We start from the raw sequence: 22,363 nt of genomic DNA, 5'->3' as shown, positions 1-22,363 counted from the left end.
ATCTTGCAGTAGAGTAAGATATGTGAAGCCAATGAGGGAAAAGTGGGTTTATTGTTCAAACACATGCAGCAAAAAGCTATGGACTTAATGAGTAAATGTTACTTTGTTGTGTTGGGTGATGGATGTGCAGCCCCCAATTACGCACGAGGAAGCTAACAAAAATATATAGAAATGCAACAACAGTGGACAAAGCTTGTTTTCAGCCTGGGTGGTTTTTCATCAAATCTGCCAGATTCTGACCCACATTTTGGTGGAAACTCAACAAATGACTTGAGACAAAGTATCCTGCAGGTAGATGCCGCACAAATGGCGCGGACGCAATAATGTCTGATTGGTCGTCCCTGTGGGAGGGCGGGGTGGCCGCTACATGTGGCCCGTTCACAAAGTAATAACTGCCCCCCGCTGTGTCCATCATGCCTCACTGCCAAAACCTCCTCGGCAACACCTGGCACCATGGTTACCAACACCTGCTCACCTAATTAGAGGGGCAGTGGAGGGAGAGGACATGAAGAAGTTAATGCAAACGCTAACCTGGTAGAATCAAACGCCCGGGCATCTCCCCCCGCCCCCCCCCCCCCCCCCCCCCCCCCACGACCCCCACCCTCTCCCCGCTGCAGCAGCAGGTCGCGGTAATGGCCGCCTCCCCGCCGCGCCACTTTGAGCGACCTCATCAATGCTAAAACTCCGCTGAGAGACTGCAAATAGAAGAGAGTGAACCAGGGGGGGAGTGAGTGTGTGTGTGTGTGGGGGGGTTCCTGGACGGACAGGGGAGCCGCACCCCAACGAGGTGTCAGCGAAGTGAACAAGCATTAAGAGACGAGGTTCCCCGGGCGCGCGGCAGCTGGAGCGGCTCCAGGTCGCACCAGCTGCCGCGCCCTTGTTTACAAGCCGCCACCTGCTGCCCCGAGAGGTCCTGAGCTCGGAGCATCTCCTCCTGGTCCGTGCCAGAGACATTTTAAGGGTCCTCCATGAACTGTTCTGACACCACCCAGGGACTCACGGGCGTGAGCTTGTGGGTCACTTAAAGAGAAGTTTGTTTCTTTTGAGTGTGAACTCAACTGAATCCTCTTTTTTCCTCCCAAACAGGAAACTTCAAAGGGATGTGTAAACAGATAGACCACTTTCCTGAGGAAACGGACTACCAGGCGGACCCATCCGAGTACTTCCTACGTGAGTCTCCCTCTCTTCCCGTCGTCCCCCCCGACACAAAGTTCTCAGAATAACTGATTCCTGCTGTCTCTGGCCGCTTTACAGACTGAGTCCTGCCAGGCAGCTCGTCTGTTTTCACTGCCCGGCCGTGTGTAACACAACGTGCAGTGTTGCAGTCGGCCGTGTACCCTGTAAACACAGCCCATTGATTTCTGCTCTCTTTCCCTTTGTGCAAGCAAGACGGAGAAGCTTGTCCAACTCATTTACCTGCTAATCCTCGCAAAAGAGAAAGGACTGAGCTTGTGATGTACTGTTGGTTTACACTGCAGGGGGTTATTGCAGTTATAGCAAAAACAGAAAGCAATAAATCATCAATGAACATTTTATCAACGGAAAATCTGTAAATCTGCATTCACTTTTCCAGATTTTAGTTTGTTTTGTTTCTGCTGCTCTGGTCCAATCAGGAGGATCTTGTTGTTTTCCAATCTGGACGTTCTCTACGTTGTGATCTGTTAAACTTAACTGAGAAACTTATTTGGAGAGCGCCTCTGCATCGGAAAACCAATGACGCGGACGCGTGTGACACAGCAGCAGTCTGTACGAACAGTGTCGGGATAAGTCGTCACGTTTCAGCTGCCAATCACCGGCAGTTTGATGCTGGTTTCACGTGAATGTTCTGTGTTCAGTGGAGAGACGAAGGCAGACAAACAAGGAGAAACTCACCGAGCGGCGTTTCATCTAAATCAATCTAGCAGAAGTTTCTTTTTCTTCTGCCAACATTCCCTACAATGCAACTCGACTGCCGACAGTTCATTCACTTGTGCTATGCTAGTAGCAGCTAATACAGCCTGTCCTATGCTATTGCAGCCTTTGCTATGCTAGTAGCAGCCAATGCAGCCTGTTCTATGCTGGTGGCAGCTATTGCAGCCTTTGCTATGCTAGTAGCAGCCAATGCAGCCCTTGCTATGCTAGTAGCAGCTAATGCAGCCATTGCTATGTTAGTAGCAGCTAATGCAACCTGTCCTATGCTAGTGGCATCTATTACAGCCTTTGCTATGCTAGCAGCTAATGCAGCCATTGCTATGTTAGTAGCAGCTAATGCAACCTGTCCTATGCTAGTGGCATCTATTGCAGCCTTTGCTATGCTAGCAGCTAATGCAGCCATTGCTATGCTAGTAGCAGCTAACGCAACCTGTCCTATGCTAGTGGCATCTATTGCAGCCTTTGCTATGCTAGCAGCTAATGCAGCCATTGGTATGCTAGTGGCAGCTAATGCAGCCTGCAGGAGAGGAGAGAAACTTCTTTTTATTTGTTTAACCTGTCGTCTTCAAAGGACACTAACTCCAGTGACATCACTTGATGGAGACACAGAAGGACGTATCTAACTTTTTCCCGCACACATACGTCTATAAGAACCTAATGGGAAATAGATCACACTTTTCAGGTATCTTGAAACACTGATTTCATTCATTTATTTGATTAAAAGCCCGCAAGTCAGAAAGTGTCTGTGTCTCCGTGTCCATCAGTGGGGACGGCGATTGAGCCAAGCGGTGCGTGACGGGGGGCCGCGGATTAAGCCCAGCCAATTAGGCGGCGTTTGACTCGGCGCTCCGAGCGGTTGTTCCCGTCCGTATGTGCCAGAGAGGGCGGGTAAGATAACAGCTCCGGTGATGATTCCAACGACGCCGGAGCCCTTTGAGGAGGGGAAGGTCGGTCTTGGCGAAGAGGCTCCTCTCGGGCCGACGAGGAGGGGTGGGGGGGTTGCGGGGTGGAGCCGTCGCCCCGGTTTCCCTCGGACCGCCGGCGCTCGCCTGTGTGCGCGCGCTAACCTCTTCCCCGGCTGTGATTGGAGGAGAAGGCCGCAGTGCTCCCAGTGGCTTGCCAATTAGGACACTCGCATCCATAAATATTTCAGCCTCCTTCTTATATAGGTCAGGCCTCTCCATCGCTGTCTCTCTTCACCCTCACACCCACAACGCTTCATGGCAGGAGCTGTGCAGCCGCTGTCGCCGTCTCTCCGGATTGAAAGCGAGACCGGGCGATCCGTATAGTGTTCAGCTGTATAAAGGGGCGGGGGGGGGGGGGGGGGCATGAGGTCACGGAGGAGGCCCGTTTTCCTTTTCACCCACCTGGTATTTCCATAATGCGGCTTCCCGGCGCCTCTGGGTGGTCAAAGCTTCCTCTGCTCTCACAGGAGGGGGGGTGGGTGGGGGGCAGAGGGTTAGTTATGCAACAGAAATGATGTCACTTCAGGTGAAGGCCCCGGCGGAAGTGACATCAGAAAACGAGGGGGGCACACCGGTGATGTCATCACAGGCGTAGAGAGGAGGAGGGAGATATCTGCTGCTGCTGTGGTGCTTCTGGGGAAAAAAAAACACACAAACGTGCGACTGCAAAATACGCTTCGTCAAACGCGCACTCTGATCTGCCGTCGCACACAAACCAACGCGCCGCGCACGCGTCAGCGGCTCCCGCGTGTCCGTTCCGTGAGCTCTCCCAGTATAGCGAGGCGGTTTGCACATCCACAACGGGGTTACGTAAGCCAGCTGAGGCGCACTAAAGCGCCGGTGGGGTTTTTTTTTTAGATCGTGGCGTGTCGGAGCTCCCATCATCCGCCGCTCCGCTGGGCGCTGAGCAGCTGAGAGAGAAGGAAGAAAGCCCAGGAAACGCCCCGTTATGCAAGCTACTAATGCTAAACTGAAAGACATCAAGTCAGCGCAGTAAAGAGACGAGGGGGTATGCAAATAATCCTGAAAATAAAAACAACTATTTTAGTAATTATGATTGTTTTTCCAGTGGTATGCGTGAATAAATGAACATTACATCTTGTAATTTTGTTTTACACGAGCGATTATGTTCGTATAACCTCCGCCGTCATTTCTCTCTGTGGTTCGTCTTGTGTTTCTTACTCCAGGCTGCGTATTTGTTTGCTTTGCTTGTTGTCGGATTGTTTTTCTCACCCAGCAGCCCACTGGGAAGAACCCACCCCCACCCTGCAGCGTGCCCCACTTCCCCGCTACAAGCTAATAAGCGCCATATCGGCGCCCTTCATACCCTCTCAATTAACTGTCTTGTGAACTTTTCCCGGGTGGGTTCTCTGCCCCCGAGCGCCGGCATTAATCTGCGCCTCTGGTGTTTTGCGCTCGCTCATCTGAGAACATTCGCTGACATTGATGACAGAAGGGCGGGCTCGTCACAGGCTGTGACGCCCCGAGGCCTCGCGGCAGACTGGACGCCGGCCTGAGCCGGTTTTGGCGTCGCCCGATAAAATCAATGGGTCTGGAGCGGGACACGCAGGGGGGGCTCGTGGGGCCGAGGCTCTGCTGCCAGTTTGAGCGTCACGTGACCCCCGGGATGAGGCCTGTCGGGGCGGGCAGGCGATGATGTATTAGCGCTTTGCCCGTCGCAGGTGTCGCGGTTCGCTCGCGGCGACATTCATCGTGTAACAAAGTCTCTCGGCGCGAGAGGAAACCGCAGAGATGCCCAAAAAAAAACAGCCAGCCTTTTTATCCAGTAAGCTACAATTTACAATTTCCCATAAAAAGTATACAGCAGTATACTGCCATTTGCTGTAAAATGACTGTATTTTACTTGCAGCAAACTGGAGACACACAATCACCCGTTTGACCGTTGGCTCGGAGGAGCGACCACAATGCATTGCTTTCCCTGGAATGCAAGGCATGTGTGAATGTGTGCGTCCAGAGAATAAAGCAGAATGGCAGATTTAACCATTTGTGCTGGAAATTTCAAAATAAAACGCGTGTTTGGTAAATCTCTTCAATGGGAGCGATGCGACAGAAACGATTCCGATATTGCACACCTTTGTATAATTGCACGTTCTCATTGAGCAGGATTACTGCGTTCATCATTCGCCGTGACCGGGGATGAAAATCGCGGCGTTCGGCCACGCTGAGCTCTGCTTGTCCCTCAGACGTCCAGGCGTAATTACAGTAATAGAAATGTGTTCTGTGGAGGGAACTTTAATTGTCTGAGCGGGCCTGTCGTGTGAATTGATCCCAGTTGTGAGGGAGTCACTAATGGTGCAGCAGAGCAAAAGGGACCCGTTTATCATTTAAAAGATCCAGTGAAAGTCCTGATTTCAGTCTTTAGTAAACGTCCCAGAATGATAATATTAAACATGATGTAGACGCATTATTGTTGTATCTTGTATTTTAACTCCTTCATGTCTTGCTGGTCAGTTTAATCTGCAGCGATGCAACAAATGATGAAAACATTACTGAAAAGAGGATGTTTCTTCTGTGATATTTCCTAAGCTACACAGAGAAAAACAAGGAATTGTTACGGGAGGTTGGAATCTTTGGCTTTTTGTTTGTTTGAAAGCTTCCTGCAGCTCTTCATGAATATGAAAGGAACACGAGTTGGAGATACGAGGTGCGAACGCTCCAAAGTCTTTGTGTTGGTTTCTCTCTGGAAGCAGAACGCTTTTTGTGGCCTTTAAGTCCTGAGACGCTTTTGATCATTTCAGATCATGACTCATAATTCAGTTTAGGATCAAATCTGCTTTCAATCTTGTCTGAGGAGGTTTTTAGGTTTCTAAAAAATGAATTCTAGATTTGGAATAAATGGCCTTGAATGTTGTGCATTTTGAGCGGATTGAGCTAAATTGCCTCTGCAGATGCAGGATGTTCAAACGTCTCTTATCGTCCGCTGGGACGGCGGACAGAATAATCCGTGGACATCAGCCCTCCATTAAATGTTGCCGGCTGTCCGTCCCGCAATCCAAAACATGCACATATCAAATGTTCTCTCGGGACTTAAAAAACAGCAAATACCGAAAACGGATTAATTTTCTGTCTCATCGTCAAGGTGATTTCAAACAGCAGAAAGAAAAACCGAAACTGATTATTGTGATTATTGTGTTCTGTCACTTGGAGGTGATTTTTAAGAACATTTTAAGTAGATTAGTGGACATTCAGTGGACGTTGTGAGAAGAGTGATGGAGAATAGATTTAAGAAACTCCCTGAAAAAGACAAGACGACATAAATGAGTGCAAACAAAAGACACAAAACTAAGTTAATGAAGCCCCGGCGACGTCTTCAAAACGTCAGATGTGAACACCTGAGCTCCCTGCGGTTCCACCTCGCAGAGCCAGCGGGGGAGACGGACGCTTCTTTTCTAATCAGTTCAGAGTCAAGTAGCGTTGTGCCGGCGAGGTGTGTTGTCAGGACGCATAAGCTCGCGCATGCGGCCGAACGCTGCGTAAGCGTTCTCGCCAATTTTGAATTTAGCCACCAAAGCTAATTTCCTTTGTTTATGCACATTGTCTCACACGTTTTAACACCACCTCCCTCGGAGGTGTTCTGTGGACGGGGGGGGGGGGGGGGGTCGAGATGGGTGAGAGACGACAAGGTTCTGGTGGAGGACGAGGGCGATGCCAGGGCCCGGTGAGGAGGAGGAGGAGGAGGAGGAGGAGGAGGAGGTGTGGAGGGGATTAATAAGCGTTTGTAGTATTTAATCAATGTGCCCGGGAGCTGAGGCACCTGATTAGCATGACCCTGTCCTGCACATCAGCACATTCTGGGCTGGGGGAGGCTGATTAAGAGCCAATGCTAATTTCCTCTCAACCCTGTCAATGAAGGAGAGAAGGAGAGAGGAAGAGAAGGAGAGAAGGAGAGAAGGAGAGAGGGAGAGAAGGAGAGAGGGATGGAGTGTGCAAAGAGGAGTGTGTTCCTGTTTGTTTGTGTGGTATTGCTGGTTTTAGTTGATTTTATAAGGCTTTTAACTTGTAACCTGCTCCCTTGTGTGTGTGTGTGTGTGTGTGTGTGTGTGTGTGTGTGTGTGTGTGTGTGTGTGTGTGCTCTTCCTATCATTTACTGTTTATTGCACCAGGACCGCCCCCCCCCCCCAACGAGCCTCATCCAGTTTGTTTTGTCAGCCCGGCTCGCGGACACCAGGCCGAGCTGGGGATCAATCCGGCTCACAGAGTATCTGCCCCCCCGTCCCCCGTCCCCCGTCCCCCCCCCCCCCCCCCCCCCCCCGTGTCTCTGGGAGCCGGTTGGCACGCTGGCATTGACCACAGAGCCGTGCGGAGCTAACGGGGCCAGCATGAAGGCCCCCGACTGATGGGATACCCCCAACCGAAAAATGAAAACGGATTGATTGAACTTTGACTCGTGTGGTTGTAATGTGGGAAACCCGTCGCCTCTTCTGTGTGTTTGGAGGCTCAAGGAAACCAAACACAGACAACATTCATCGGTTCAGTTATCGCTCCATCTGGCGGAAGCAAACTCGGGTGCCAATTCTCATTTTGGCATCTGACAGGAAACAGCCAGTTATATTGTTGGTAAATAGAAAAGTGCCAATCATCGCTAGGAAAAGAGTAGAAATAGAAATCAGAGGATAGTTTGTTTTTCTTTGCCGTCTCTTTGTGTCTTTTGATTCGGCCTGTTATTTAAACTGATTGACCCCAGTGGGATCCAAAACCAGGATGCGAATGCAGACAAACAAACGGTTCCGGCCGATACGATGAGGCGATTCTTCCATTCGATTGGAACATTTCGAGCTCGACAAATGGAACAATTTGCCAAAACAAGCTCACGCCGACGGTCGTCTGACGGCTGGAGATGTGGAAGAGCTGGTGTCGTAATACGTAGCGTTTTATCGTATTTCATCTGTAAGTACATTGAGAGTAACTAAAAAAACGGATTCACAAATGAGTAACAACGTTAGATCTTTGGAATAATTGCCTCTTGATTCTCGTACAGCAGATGTTCGCATCCTGAACGGGCACCTTGGGGTTAACTTGAGGCAGCTGAAGAAATTCAACCTGCCAAAGACGATAATGGTGCACTTCTACACGGCCACCATGGAGTCCATCCTCTGCTCCTCCATCGGCGTCTGGTACGCTGCAGCCACAGCCAAGGACAAGGGCAGGCTGCAGCGCGTCCTCCGCTCTGCAGAGAGGCTGATCGGCTGCAATCTGCCGTCCCTGCAGGACTTGTTCGCTTCCAGGTCTCTGAAGCGAGCTAAAAAGATGGTGGCCGACCCCTCTGACCCCGGACAGAACCTGTCTGTGCTGAGGTCCATCAGGACTAAGACCTCCCGCCACACGAAGCGGAGGAGAATCATAATGTGTGCGAGCTGCTGTTCAGCCCCAGAAACTCAACCGGGCGTCACACATGTGGAGGGTCGCGTGGGGGGGTCGAGCGGTCAGGGCGGCGACAAAGCGAAGGTGCGGCGGCGTCTGTGGCCGCGACCTCGACCCACATGAAAAACGTCCACCGCGGCGTTCATCCCGGGCTCCCCGGAGGGTCCTTTCATGTGTGCCGGGGCGACGGCCTCCGGGGGGGGCGAGACGCCGCAGAGGTCGCTAGCTATCGGCGCCAAGGTCGCGGCTCTCGCTCGGTCGGGGCGGTTGTGGGTTTCGCAGCGGCCCCGAGATTGGCACCGTTTCACCCCCCCCAGCAGCGTCCCAGAGGCTCTTCTCCCACGAGGATGGCGCTCGCTGAAAAGGAGTTTTAATCTTTTAGCCTTAAATTGGCATAAAAGTAGCTCCGCCTCCACCAGCAACAGCAGTAAAGTCTACTTGTCCACTGACATCACAGTGAAAGGAGACTTTTAAATGCATGTCATGGTCGTTCAATGATCGTTGCATTTGAAGTTTCTACTGAAACATATTTAATCGTTTTAATTTTTTAAGAAACACGTTATCTGAATCATTCTGTGTTCTCTCGTCTGTCATAAACTCTAAATAACACAGCTACGCTGTTGGTTCTCAAGGTTGTAGGTTCAGTATTTCTAACACACTGTATTGGTACTTTTACTTTGTTAAATCGTAAGTGTGTCCAACAGGGCAAACGATATTAAAAAATGGGTCCAACATGTTTCTTCTTGTATGATGATTAAACCACTATAATAAGAGTATTAGTTATCACCTATTAAGCAGCACAGTGTGTTCTGTGTGTTCTGTGTCATCTATCACATGCCTATAAAACATCTGATTTGGTTCCAGGAGAGTCGCTGGCGGGTTTAAACGTCCCTTTCGGGCAGAATCCAAATCTCTGTCAGCGGCTCAGCCGATGCTGAAGAGAAGCAGAGTAAGATGTTCCACAGTCTGCTGAGGAAGTCCTCGTTTTAAATAGGTGGCCTCGATGCAGCCTCCCCGCCTCCGGGGGCACAGCTACTGTCCCGTCCTCCTGATACGATTCCCCCCCCCCCCCCTAAGCATCACGTTGGCATGGCAACGGGATGCTTAGCCGCGCTCGTGCTCGCGAGGCGCAACGTGACGTCCTCGCCAGATGGCGTTCATTATCCCGGCCAGCAGGGGGCGACTCCTCCGGGTCGGGTGGAAGTCCGTGAGAAAAGGAGCCATTTTTTGTGAATTGTAACATTTGTCCGTCTCGCCCTGCGAAGCTCCATCGCTGCTGTCAGGACGTCGGAGACGCTTCGGCCCCCCCGAGGGCCTCGTTCTGTACGACCGGCTGCCACGACGGGGGTTCAACTCTTTGGATGTAATGTGGTTTGAAGGAGAGTTCAAACAGAATGGGCTTCATTAGACACTTCACGTCATGATGATTTATACTATTGTATAAAGGTTCTGTTCTTTTATGGACCTTTTTTAACCGGCATTTATTCATATTACTCTTGAACAGCATTATTTTTATAAATTAAAGCAACATTCTTGTCTTTGCGACCAGGATCTGAATCTTTCTGTGACCTTTGCAACTAATGAATAATAAATACTTTGCACTTACGAACTCTGTACAGCGTTAAAACCACAGCGAAAGCCTGTTTTAAAGTCATTCTGACATTCAGATAGAGAGAGCAGTAGAAGTGGTCTTTAGCAACTTTGCAGTTCAAGGTCGTGCTGCAGGGCGTTCCGATAACTCTTCACCCTCCATCAGTCTATGGGGATTTAAAGTTGGCACCATTATTTCGTGAGGTCTGAGGTCCGGCACAGAGCATCTCTCCTCCCTCACTGATCAATGCAGGCGGCCTCCGTCTTTCTTTTGCCTTCAAATTAAGCCGCTGGATGGAAATGAGTCTCCCCGGTAACGAACGGCCGCGTGAGGGGGAGTGAGGGGGAGTGAGGGGGAGGTTGAGGAGGAGCGATGCATTTGCAAAACTTAATATTTAATCAAGTTACCTCACCGGTAACCCTAAACCACCTCAAGCCCCTCAGGTCGCCACAAGCAGACAAAGAGGGGGGGGGGGGGGGGTGGGGAATAAAAAGCATTGTCACTTTTTAACGTCGTGTTTACGCCCGGTGGAGGCGACCTCGTTAGAAGGCGGAGCAGCGTGTGGAGAACGGAAGTCTTGGACGATGGTGTTCGGATTCAGATTCAGTGAATCGCTGAAAGGTTTTGCCCTGATGGGTGGGGGGGGGGGGGAGGGGCACAAGCAGAAAGGTCACAAAAAATCATTCCCGTTGTGACCTCGGGGCGGACGGTCGTCCGATGGATTTCGGGTCAATGTCCTCTAAACCGAAGCGGATCGATCGCGCGGTGCCGGAGGCCGCTCGGCGTCACGCCGACTGAAACGAAGCGTCTCTTCCTCTCACGCGTCCACCTGAGGAAACGGAAGTTTTTATTGTTTAACCAACGTCTTGGCTCCTTATTGTCACCGGTGTCGCTGTACCTCCGCGTCATTTTCACCGCTCAATCATCATTCCTCCACGCAAGCTCTGTAGGGATAAACGTTATGTTTGTAGCTTCGCCGTGGTTACCGCTGAGCGATGATGCAGCTGGCGTGGCCCCGCTGAGCCCCCGGGCGCCACAAATTGGTCTTGAAGACACGAGGGTGGAGGCGGAGGCGGTGAATGGCGGGCGGTAGGCGGGCCGATGGACCCCCAGGAGCGCCGGCGTGGCCCCGTGAGGGGAGCGGGGGGGGGGGGGGGGGGGTTAGCTCAGCGCGCGGCCTACTGGGAACTACGTCAGCACTTTGGGGAGAAGCTGCTGAAAGTGCTGACGAGGTGGTGTTGAAACACCCACCCGCTTGATGGAGGTTTGTGTGCGCATGTTAAACAGGAGGGAAAGGGGGGGGGGGGGCAGATCTGCCTGCTTCCCAAACTGCGCGATGACTCTTCATTTTACCTGGCACCCGAGGGCGCAGCTCTTTGTTTGACCCCCGACCCTCAAAAATAGGGGGGGTGTGGGGGGGCTTCAAATCCCTCCTCTGCTGCTTCTTGATAATTAGCTGCAAGGACGCTGCAGAGCTTCAAGGGCGACGGGCTGCGTCCCTCTGCACTGCGGCCCCCGCTGATGTGCATGCCAGAGCCCCCGTAGCGCTTCTGTCGACTGCACATCCACATGATGCTGCACGGAGAGGAGGAGGGGTGGAGGGGGGGGGGGGGGGGGGGGCAGTGGGGTGATTACATAAGGTTGGGTAACAGGGCCCGCTGTGGGGATGCACACTAGACAGTGTTGATGGAGTCTTTCACAGGCCCGATGGGGTGTTGATTAGGATGTTCTCACACACATCGCCCCCCCCTCCCCCCCCTCTCTGGTTCCCAGGTGCGGTGCGAGCCTCCAGCATCTTCCCCATCCTCAGCGTCATCCTGCTCTTCATGGGCGGCCTGTGCATCGCTGCCAGCGAGTTCTACAAGTCGCGCCACAACATCATCCTCAGCGCCGGGATCTTCTTCGTGTCGGCAGGTGGGTCCACGGCGGTGTGCAGGCCCCTTCTTCTAAAAGGGTTCAATAGCTTCAATATTAGGTACTTATACTCAGGTTGTTCGTACGCAACAGGACAAATTATAGTTTAGTTTCACATAAGAAGTGCTAAGCTAACTTCATATGGACAGGAAAGGGAGTTTCATTGATCCACTCATACAACTCTGAGGCGAGTTAATAAACGTTTCCGTTAAGTTGTTGTAATCAACGTTGTACCGCTGGCGTCTCCCGCACTGCAGCTACAAGTCTCTTCTTCCACTCGTCCTCCTCTTGTCCTCTTTTCTTTTCTCCTGATCCTGTCGCTGGGCTAAAAGCCGTCCTGCGGGACACGTCTCTAAAAATAAGGTGTCCCTGACACACTTTCCCCACGATCCATCCAAGCCGAGACGCCACGTCAAATATCTCTCCGCGTGTCCCGACCAACTAACAACTCAGGATAGAACGCAGACGACGTGTGACGGCGCGTGGAATATGTCGTCCGCCGCGGAGCTGCAGCCGATCCGCCGATCAATGAACGGATTAATGTGCATGAAACACATGTTTGTGAAGGTGAAGTTCATCGTACGCGAGCTCATCCCGACTTTTTGTCTCGTTTCCCCCCCACAAACCCATTACCCATAACCCACCACTCCGACCCCTGCAGGCCTGAGCAACATCATCGGGATCATCGTGTACATATCAGCCAACTCGGGGGACCCTTCGAAGAGCGACTCCAAGAAGAACAGCTACTCCTACGGCTGGTCCTTCTACTTCGGGGCCCTGTCCTTCATCATGGCTGAGATGGTGGGCGTCTTGGCCGTGCACATGTTCATCGACCGGCATCGGCAGCTCCGGATAGGGGCGCGCGCCGCCGACTACCTCCAGGGCTCCGCCATAACGCGAATCCCCAGCTACCGCTACCGCTACAGGCGCCGCTCGCGCTCCTCCTCCCGCTCCACGGACCCGTCCCACTCGCGCGACACCTCGCCGGTGGGCCTCAAGGGCTTCAGCGCGCTGCCGTCCACGGAGATCTCCATGTACACGCTGCCCCGGGACACCCTCAAGTCCTCCGGCACGCCCACGGCCACCTACAACTCGGAGAGGGACCACAACTTCCTGCAGGTCCACAACTGCATCCAGAAGGACCAGAAAGACTCGAGCCAGACCAACACAGCCAACCGCCGCACCACGCCGGTATGAGGGAGGCCACGCGGGGCCGGGAGACACGCGGGGGGGGGACGGACGGACGGACGGACTTCCATGTTTATAGACATTTGTTGTTTTTGTTCGGCTGCATGACTTTTCCATTGCCGTTGTTGAGGGCGGGTCGACGGGTCGGCGGCGTGAGGGTTCGTTTGTGGGGTTTCGGGCACTTGAGGAGAGAATAGGGGGGGGCGTAGGAGGGGGAGGGGCATTTATGAGGTAAAAATTTTGGTTTTGACAGGTTTTGCCCCACAGGTTCAAGTTAAAGCCCAGATATACACCTCGTTCATTTATTGACTCCTTTGTTCATTTTTTGCATTAAAACTGTGAATTGTTACAGTTTGGGATTCCGTAAGAATTTGCCCAATCTGTAATCTCTATCAAAGGTACTATAAATATATATATATACACATATATATATATATATAAATGTATTACTTTTATAAATACATTATTACGTTAATAATCAAGATTTACAGACTTTAACGAAGCAAAAAGAGAAAAAAAAGGAACAAGTTAACCAAACAAAGTGCTGTTGTCGGAATGAGAAAAGACTCTTTGGGTTCCGGCGGGTTTGAAGGTTGCGATCAGGAGGCGGAGCTTCAGGTAGCAGCAGTAGAGTAATATCTATTCTTTTGATAGAACCTTCTCGCCTTTTTCTCGGCCCCTGTTCGCTTTCTTTTTTTTGGGGGGGTCGAACCCCTCGACAGAAAGAGCCACCCACAAAAGGGGTCGAAGGTCACAGACTCCAAACACGACAATAAAAAAAGGAAGGAGCAGAGGGGAAGGAAAAGAAGAGGACGCCAAACACAAGTTAAATATAAAATAGTTCAAGACAAGCTAGGTGACTCACAATTTCAGAAATTTAATGCATGCTATAAAATTACAGCAAATCTGCTCTTGAGAAACTTAAGTTTTAAAGGTAAATAATTATAAGGGGAAAAAAGCAAAGACGCTAAAGTTTAAAGTATTAATGTTTTTATGTGTATTCTTCTTGTTTTCTTTTGAATTTATTTAGTTCAATTATCTTATTGATTTTGTGAGACAAACCAGACAAACAACATTGAACAAAACTGCTTTTTTAAATGGTTTGGTTGATTTCTTTATAAATATATGTATGTATGTATTTTATTTTGAAAACTCACACAGCCTTAGTCATTTCTTTGTTTGTTTTGATTTTTAACGTGTTGTTCAAATTGAAAATGAAATCTTTAAAGGTGCCAAAACCGAATGATCCTAAACTTGGATGCATCAAGTCCTGATGAATAAAATACGAACCCTGGGGGGAACAAAGCGCCGTGTTTCACTGCGTGTCTCTAAACACACTTTGCCTCACAACACTCGTCACAAACGAGCAGATCTCCCACTCTGAAGACCGGACGGTCGCCTCACCTGCAGCTCTGGTTTCTTTCTGTTTCCCTACCGAAGCTTCACACTTCAGCGCAGCAGTCATGACGCTGAAGGCGCCGATGAGGTCCTGGTGGTTTCTGTAGCTGTGTGCATGTGTGGAAGTAAGCAGGCGTTTGAGCAGAAAGTGCTTCATAATGTGTAAGTAAGTTTGTATAAGTGCTCATGAGTATAATTATAGAATGACAACAGGTTATAACAGCGTTATAAGCATCTTTATAAAGTACTTTATTACCCACCGCAAACCGGAAGAACCCGTTTGAAGGACAAAGCAGCTCTGACCCACAATTCGTCACCGAGCTTCTTTCTGAAGGAGAAAGTCCACGAAGGTTCGGCCTCCTGCACGGATCCGTCCTGTCTCACACACGCACACACACCACGGGTGTTTCACGCAGACTACACGAGTGAGTAGAAGGACTCGGCAGATTCATCGAGTGAGGGGGGGAGAAAAAAGTTTGCGTTGGAAGAAGTGCTGAGATGCTGAATCACCGGCGAGTTCACGGACACATTAAGAGGCAGAAATATGTCAACGCGGCAGTCCGAGTGAACGGGCTCCTCTTTATTCAGAATTCACTTTACACGCCCTGATCGCACTGAAGAGAAAGGCGTGCGTGTGGAGGAGATCGTGCTTCTCGTTCCGCCGTGCAGGTGTCTGTTGTATGAATGAATCTGCCTGTTGGATCGACGAGGATCACCGGTGCCCCCACAGACTGGTCTTCTTCTGTGTGTGGTGGTACATGCTGAGTCACAATGTAAATAAATATCCAAATTGATCCCCAGAAGGACGACTCGACAGGTCTTTTCGGGGGTCTCTGTAGGGGTCTTTGTGGGGGTGTCTGTGGGGGTCTCTGTGGGGGTCTCTGTGGGGGTCTTTGTGGGGGTCTGCGGCAGTGTGACCTTTCAACAAAAAGGAAGCCCTCAAGTCTTCAGCACAAGTTCAGTTCAATCAGCAGCTCTCTCCTCTGCAGCATTTGACCCCCCCTGTTCTCCCCCTCCTGCGTTGGCCTCCCTCTCTCCCCCGCTGGGGAGATCAAAGCGTCTCTGCAGTGCCGTGTGATCAGAGGGAAGGTGGTGCAGGTTGGGGTGGGGTCGCTGGATTTGAGTTTAGGTTCCCGTAACCTCGCGTCCAACCGACAGACGACCTTTCTCCGACTCCACCGGACAACGACCTCCTGGGACGGAGAGCGAGCGCCGCGAGGTCACCCGGAGCCCCCGCCAACTTCAAGTCACCCGAGAACGGAGGGGCCGAGGTTTGCTGTGGCAACAAAATGCAACCTGAAACGTGTGTGTGTGTGTGTGTGTGTGGAGGTTTGTCAGAGGAATGTTTGTCTTTCTCCCGTGCGTGCAAACACTGAATCTGTGTGTGTGTGTGTGTGTGTGTGTGTGCGTGTGTGTGTGTGTGTGTGCGTGTGTGTGTGTGTGTGTGTGTGCGTGTGTGCGTGTGTGCGTGTGCACGGCCTGTTGTTTGTGCTGACCAGAGAGCAGTTGCTGACTGCGCTCACCCCGGGTATTTTTGGGTCATGCTGGAGTTGGATGGCAACAGAGCGCTGTGAGCACGGCCAACCAACCGAAAAAGGAAAAAGGGGGGAAAAAAGCTCATTGGGAGCAAACGCAGCGCGACGCGTTCTCATCTGACACGAGCGCCACTCACAAATACATCAGCCACGAGGCCTCAGCTGCTCCGCCGCTGATCCTCAGATCAGCCGAAGCTCTTAAACCCGCCTCTGAATGGAGGCCGGTTACACAGAGAGAAAAAGGGAAGAAGAAGAAGAAAGCGCGCCGAAGAGGAGGGGCCGAAGTGGGCTACGGCACACAAAGTGCTCCGGGATGCGTGAAGCGAACGCAGCGCTTGGTTCTGCCCTCTGGTGGCGTGACGGCAGGCGGCTCGCTGCAGGAGGAGAAAGGCTTCCAGATCTCTACGGTATGACTTGTCAAAACTCATTTGTAGTGGAAGGAGAATAAAAGGATTCTTTGGCTGCAGCAATTGATACGAGCTGCTGTTTAAGGAGCCAATTGTCCACTTGGCATAAACATCTGTATATATATTTATATACTGTATGATAGATATATGATAGATATGATAGATGCAGCATCCCATTAACCTCTGAGGATGAAAGACTTCCAACACGTCCTCAAAGGATAATTTTCATTAGTCGTTTATCAGATCACAATCTCCCAGCATGCAATTGCACACTAGTTTGACACTCCCCAGATGTTCAGTTTACATCAAACAGCAGCGTCCTGGTGTCCAACGTGTCACTTAGTCTCAAAGGATTTCTGTGCACGTGAAGGGGACATGAGCACAAACGCAGAAGTAACTTTGAGACGTTGGTCATTGTTTGCGTTCATAGAATCAGGACAACAGACCCCGAGTCGCCTTCACACCACCAGCGGCCGAGGGCCTCCGTCAGGTGGAGCGGCGCTGCAGCACCACACTGCCGGTGACTGTGCCAGCGCACGCGCACACACACACACACACACTTATGCATACAAACCACTGCACGCGCACGCACAACTCAAGCTCCTCTCTGCTGTCCCAGCATGCACCCTGGTTACCTGGCTGCTGTCCCGCTAGCAACAGCTGCTGCAACAGGACGTGACGTTCCTCTGCAGGATAGCGCATGTAAAGGACCCCCCCCCCCCTCCCCGGGGTAAATGGACCGGCTTCTATGTATTTATATGTACTCAAATCACTTTACATCCAGACGTTTAGACAGATAATGAAAATAAAGCACTTTGTGGTAACGAGCAGCTCCATCACCTGAGCCACAACCTCCCCCCCCCCCCATATTATGTAAAGAGGAGCTGTGTGGGAGCTTGGAGTGCAGCTCTGAAGCAGGGCAGAGGTCAGCGCCACTGGGGGGTGTTATGCAACAGCAGGCCCGTCTCCACAGCACTGACAGGGCTTCGGGTCATGTCCTTTAGTGGATATATTCTGCTTTGGTTTGGAAAACGTCAAACCCTTGAAATGGTTGCTGATAAGAGCGACCCGTCCTTGAGCCCCATCACCCCCCTCCCCCCCGAGGCAGGACGGACCTTGAAGGACCTCTTACGAGGGCTGAATATTATGCAGAGAAGCCGGACATCATTACGGCTTGTGGAGGCTCCTCAGGCCCCCCTCTGGGAGGGAGGGGGGGTCCTCATCACCTGAAGGGTTTTAGTTTTGGCCGTGAGGAGGCTGATGATGTCGCAGCTTAATTACACCGAGTGCCAAAGACTTGTCAGCCGGACGGCTCAAGGACGCACAGCCGGGTGAAAGCTGCCGCGTCGGCTCCACCCGTCCATCACTGCTGCATGGAGGAGGCCCCCCCCCCCAGAGTCTTTACTACACAGTTGATTCTGATCTAACTACCTGCAAGACCAATTCTGAACAGTTATACTTCTATTTTCTTCGTAAAAACTCTTCACGTTTTGTAAGTGAGCATTTCACGTCTTTACAGGTTGCAGATTTGCTAAATGCAGTTTATAAGATTGTGCATTTTAAGTTTAGTTGCTCTGAAGACTGCAAGAATTAACATTAAGGCTTTCAATAATTTTTTCCCTGCATGGAGAACTTTACTATGAGAACCAGGTTTATTTCTGCATGTCTGACCTTTACTTTGTCACCCACTTTACAAACTACACAAGCAGTCAGAATCTTATTCACCACACTGAATGGAACAAAGACTCAAATTAGCTTAGAAAACGAACTACATTCATGGGACAGAAACACATTTAAATGAATTCCTGAGACATAATCAGTTTCTTTTTTTATTAAACAACTCTGCAGACAGGCGACGGCGGCAGAGACCGGTGAGGACTTCAGGCAGTCTCCTCCTTGGCGATACGGTCCTTCTTGAGTGGTCCCTGTGAGGACAGAAAACAGGACAAACATCAGCAGTGGTCCTAGAACGCTGCGGCTCACGAAGCGGCTCAGCAGCCGGTTGTTTCCAGAGAGTGAACAGGGAGCAGTCACAGCAGCTCTGCTCCCCTGCCTCAATGGAGCTCACTGTGGCACTGGAATGGAACCCACAGTTCATACGGAGAGTGAACCAGATTACGAACAGTGCGTAGAGAAGCGCTACAGTAGAGTTGGATTTGTGACATCAGGATAAAACTGTTCAAGTAACATTATCAGGCATCTGCTGCCAGTTCTCATCTTTGCAGAGACTCTAAAAGCTGCTTGAGTGCACATGGAGGCTCGAGTGAGTCTTACCATGAACGCCTTCTTCTCCTCGGCGGTCTGGAAGCGGCCGTGACCGAATTTGGAGGTGGTGTCGATGAACTTGAGGTCGATCTTCTCGGATGCACGACGGCTCGTCTGCACCAGCAGAGACTGAGGGAAAGGAAACGAGTCTGTTAACACCAGCTGAAGGAACACGAGGATTAACGCTGCATCTTTTAACACACGCGAGCTCTCGGGACCAGTGAGGTGCACTTTCCATGTTAAAGCTCATGGAAAATTAAGGTTTCATAAAAGGATAGAATAGAAATCCAGTCAAACAATGAACACTACACTGAATACCAACATGGAGGTTGTTTCCAGAGAGTGAACAGGGAGCAGTCACAGCAGCTCTGCTCCCCTGCCTCAATGGAGCGCACTATGGCACTGGAATGGAACCCACAGTTCATACTGAGAGTGAACCAGATTACGAACAGTGCGTAGAGAAGCAGCACGCTAAAGCTTGGCTTCATATAACTAATCCGTAGCAGTCAGGCCCTTGGGAAGATGCGTTCACTACACGTGTCCTCACCTTGCGCAGAGTCAAAACCCTCTTCTTGGTCCCCACAACGCAGCCCTTCACCATGACGAAGTCATTGGTCACATCGCCGTAGTGGACAAATCCTCCCTGTAATTAAAACAAACACTTTTGAGCGTTTGACTCCAGCTGCGACGATGTAACAGAGGCGCTGGAGGCCTCACGGCCACTCACCAGGGGGTTGATGCTCTTGTTGGACAGATCGTACTCGGTGGAGGCGTTGTTCTTCACCAGCTTCCCGTCTTTGGTGTGGTAGCCCTGGCCGATCTTGTAGATCTTCTTGTTGATCTCTGTGCGGTGGTGGTAACCCTTCTGACCAGCGCGGGCCACGGAGAAGGCCACGCGGGCAGGATGCCAGGCGCCGATGCAGGCCACCTTACGCAGACCACGATGGGTTTTGCGCGGGAGCTTCTTGGTGTGCCAACGGCTGGTGACACCTGAGGGGGGGGACCAGAGTTCTGGTTATCACCAGCCACAGGCAGATTTCATAGTTTCAGCGCATTGATGAACGCTGCTCTTACCCTTGTATCCGTGACCCTTGGTGATGCCGATGACGTCAATCATCTCGTCCTGGGTGAACACGGTGTTGATGGGCACGGCCTGCTCCAGCTTCTCGCGGGCCCAGTCCACCTTGTCGGAGATGGTGCCGCCGTTGAGCTGCACCTCCATAAGGTGAGACTTCTTCTGCTTCAGGGGCAACAGTCGCATCTGCAAGGATGTGAAGGCGGGTGAGAACAGCAGCAACAACAAGCGGCACAGAGACATGCCAGTCTGCGTAGTCTCAGAAGGAAGGCAGCATGGAAATGTATCCTCATGTTAGTCGGGCGCCATGCCTGACGCAAGATCCGTGGTCTCATCACTGACAACAAAGACAACACCTCCAACCTCAGGACCAAACTAACCTGTGTGTGGGCGATGATGCGGATGACCTGGCAGTACTTCTTCATGGCCCCAAAGTCCTTGGCCAGTTGCTTCTTGCCATCATCGTCCTGCCATTTCTTGCAGTACTTGGTGAAGGCCTTCTTCTTGGACTTGTACCTGAGCGCACGCAGCGGAGAGAAGACAGGTCGGCACTGGTCCCTCATAACCCCGAAGGGCCAGCGGAAGAACACAGTGCGTAGCTGCTCGCCCTCCCTCGCCACGTAAACATGGGGGGGGGGCGCTTTACCAGCTAATGGGTTTTTTTTGGCTCATGGCACAGTTTCTAAGAAGCGCTTTCCACTGGCCAGAGGAGCCCGGAGCTCATCAGGGCACTTGGCACCTGAGCGGAGCTGCCACAGGGGCCACCGCAATGTTAGACTCGCTCAGTGAAAACAAGTCTTGAAAATTTCCACTGGGCAACTAACACCTGCTTCAGAGTTTGTCTGCATCGTCTTGTGTCTCACCAGTTCCTGTAGAAGCGACGCTTGCACTCGTCACTGATGTGCTCGGCGAAGATGGTCTTCAAGGAGCGCAGGCCGCGTGGCGTGTTCACGTAACCGATGACGCCAACTACGATCATGGGGGGGGTCTCCAGGATGGTCACAGCCTCGACCACCTCCTTCTTGTTCACCTCTGCAGACAAACACACGTAGTGAGTTTGGGTTTTCACATACGCAAAAGGCAGTGCGTCAAGTCGCGATGTGGACTGTGCTCAGTACGCGACAATCAGCAAGGGCTCGGGCCCATTATGTCCGCCCGTCGGTAGAATCATCATAGACACAACAATACGAAACGTGTGACGATCAGAGGCGCTCGGCGTCTTAAAAAAACTTCCACTCACTGGAACCAGGTCGGTCGACCTCACGCACGATGTGGGTCATGCCGGCCTTGTAGCCCAGGAAGGCCGTCAGGTGCACGGGTTTGCTGGGGTCATCCTTGGGGAAGCTCTTGGCCTTGCCGCGGTGACGACGACTCCTCTTGCGGGGCAAGAAGCCCAGGGATCCGTGGCGGGGAGCCGAAAACTTACGGTGAGACTGAAAGGGAAGAGACGGTAGCCGTTAGCCTTTAGCTAACCACGATGCTGAGCTACATGGCTTAGCTTTAAGCTAGGAGGGCTCGGCTGTCGCGTTGGCGTCGCGGCGTTACGGTGCCGGTGTAACTTCTACCATCAACATGATCAAGTTCTGAATACTGTAACGTTTGGTTTAACGGAGTGATATATAAGCAACGTAAAAGAAACGTGTTAACGTTAGCCGTCAAGCGAGCTAGCTAATGCTAGTTGTCAAACTAACAATTTGGGCCATCATAGAAGTTTACGTTCGGTAGGTTAGATACATTAATTGGTACATTGTAAAAAACACACCCAATAACAACGTCACAATAGTAAGAGTAGCAGAAAAGAGGCCTGTGCAAACTGCCATTTTGGATTCAGGGCGGCTGGTGTAAGCAAGTTTGAATCAGCGCTATCAGACTGACAGGAACGAAAAATATATAAAGGACAGTAAAAACAATATAGTATACGAGTAATAGCAGTGGTTGTTGTAGGTAAATTGTGAAGGATGCGTCGGATGGCCTATGGATCGCTGTCCACAGTACAAATGCGGCTTGTTAGCGCTTACCATTGTGTCTCCAATCCGATTCAAAGAGGCCTGCTGAAGAGCATGACTCTGGTATTTATACAGAGCAAATATCGCGAGAGTCAACGGGACTATCCTGGGACGACGGGAGTACCGCCCCCCGAAGATCATCCTGAAGATGTTATTCAACCCATCAGGCGCTAGATGCCGCTGTTCGACAATGCAAATCTAAATGAAACATTCGGACGATACAAATAAGTATCCTAATCAAATTATGATTCAGAAATATTTAATTCCAATAAAGTACTTTACAGAAGTCTTCCATATTTCTTGATTGTATTTCACATAATTAGGAGGCTAAGAGACAACACAAGTGTGTTTTAGTCTATTTACAATATAATTATAACTGTAAAAGTTACTTTGAAGGATTTGATCCAATGTACAATTTAGCAATGAGTGTGTTTTGCTATTTTAACTATGATGGGTGACGGTGGTGCACGGAGTAGAGAACGTGTGCTGGGAACAGCAAGGTTGGTGGTTCAAACACTGGCTGTGTGTCCCTGAGCAAGACACCCAACCCCTAACTGCTCCCTGGGCAACATGTAAAAACCATCGATTAAAAATGTAATCATATTCAAGCCCTATATGAAGGGGCATCTCAACCATAAACATAATGTAAATGATTGTGTCCATAGACAAACTTTTAAATAGAAAATAAATAACAAAAATCAAGTGGTCTTGACGTGTAATACAATT

General features: G+C 50.9%; 2 protein-coding genes and 3 non-coding genes across 5 annotated transcripts in view; 1 reads left to right on the top strand and 4 right to left on the bottom strand.

Moving 5' to 3' along the window:
* Window positions 1–14,257, top strand: part of cacng2a (calcium channel, voltage-dependent, gamma subunit 2a) — a 35,835-nt gene extending 21,578 nt beyond the window's left edge. The window contains exons 2-4 of the mRNA XM_040190332.2: window positions 1,087–1,170; window positions 11,623–11,763; window positions 12,425–14,257. Of these exons, the coding sequence (XP_040046266.1) occupies window positions 1,087–1,170; window positions 11,623–11,763; window positions 12,425–12,960 (761 nt within the window). The 3' untranslated portion in view covers window positions 12,961–14,257. The remainder of the gene's footprint in view (window positions 1–1,086; window positions 1,171–11,622; window positions 11,764–12,424) is intronic.
* Window positions 14,258–18,107: 3,850 nt separating this feature from the next.
* On the bottom strand, window positions 18,108–21,791 carry rpl3 (ribosomal protein L3). Its single transcript, XM_040190326.2, has 9 exons — window positions 21,650–21,791; window positions 20,872–21,064; window positions 20,495–20,663; window positions 20,012–20,147; window positions 19,631–19,817; window positions 19,284–19,546; window positions 19,104–19,199; window positions 18,566–18,685; window positions 18,108–18,216 (listed from the first exon to the last, which is right to left on the bottom strand). The coding sequence occupies exons 1-9, from the start codon at window positions 21,776–21,778 to the stop codon at window positions 18,172–18,174; spliced, it is 1,338 nt and encodes a 445-aa protein (XP_040046260.2). The 5' UTR covers window positions 21,779–21,791; the 3' UTR covers window positions 18,108–18,171.
* LOC120828528 (small nucleolar RNA SNORA54) lies at window positions 18,292–18,421 on the bottom strand. Its single transcript, XR_005713546.2, has one exon. It is a non-coding gene; the product is annotated as a small nucleolar RNA SNORA54 (small nucleolar RNA).
* Window positions 18,884–19,013, bottom strand: LOC120828529 (small nucleolar RNA SNORA54). The gene has a single exon (XR_005713547.1). It is a non-coding gene; the product is annotated as a small nucleolar RNA SNORA54 (small nucleolar RNA).
* LOC120828530 (small nucleolar RNA U83B) lies at window positions 19,884–19,977 on the bottom strand. Its single transcript, XR_005713548.1, has one exon. It is a non-coding gene; the product is annotated as a small nucleolar RNA U83B (small nucleolar RNA).
* Window positions 21,792–22,363: the final 572 nt, after the last annotated feature.

The sequence above is a fragment of the Gasterosteus aculeatus genome, chromosome 11, assembly GCF_964276395.1.
Source record: "Gasterosteus aculeatus chromosome 11, fGasAcu3.hap1.1, whole genome shotgun sequence".
Lineage (NCBI taxonomy): Eukaryota > Metazoa > Chordata > Actinopteri > Perciformes > Gasterosteidae > Gasterosteus > Gasterosteus aculeatus.
The sequence above is the reverse complement of the archived record's forward strand: the minus strand, read 5'-3'. Positions and strand labels throughout refer to the sequence as shown.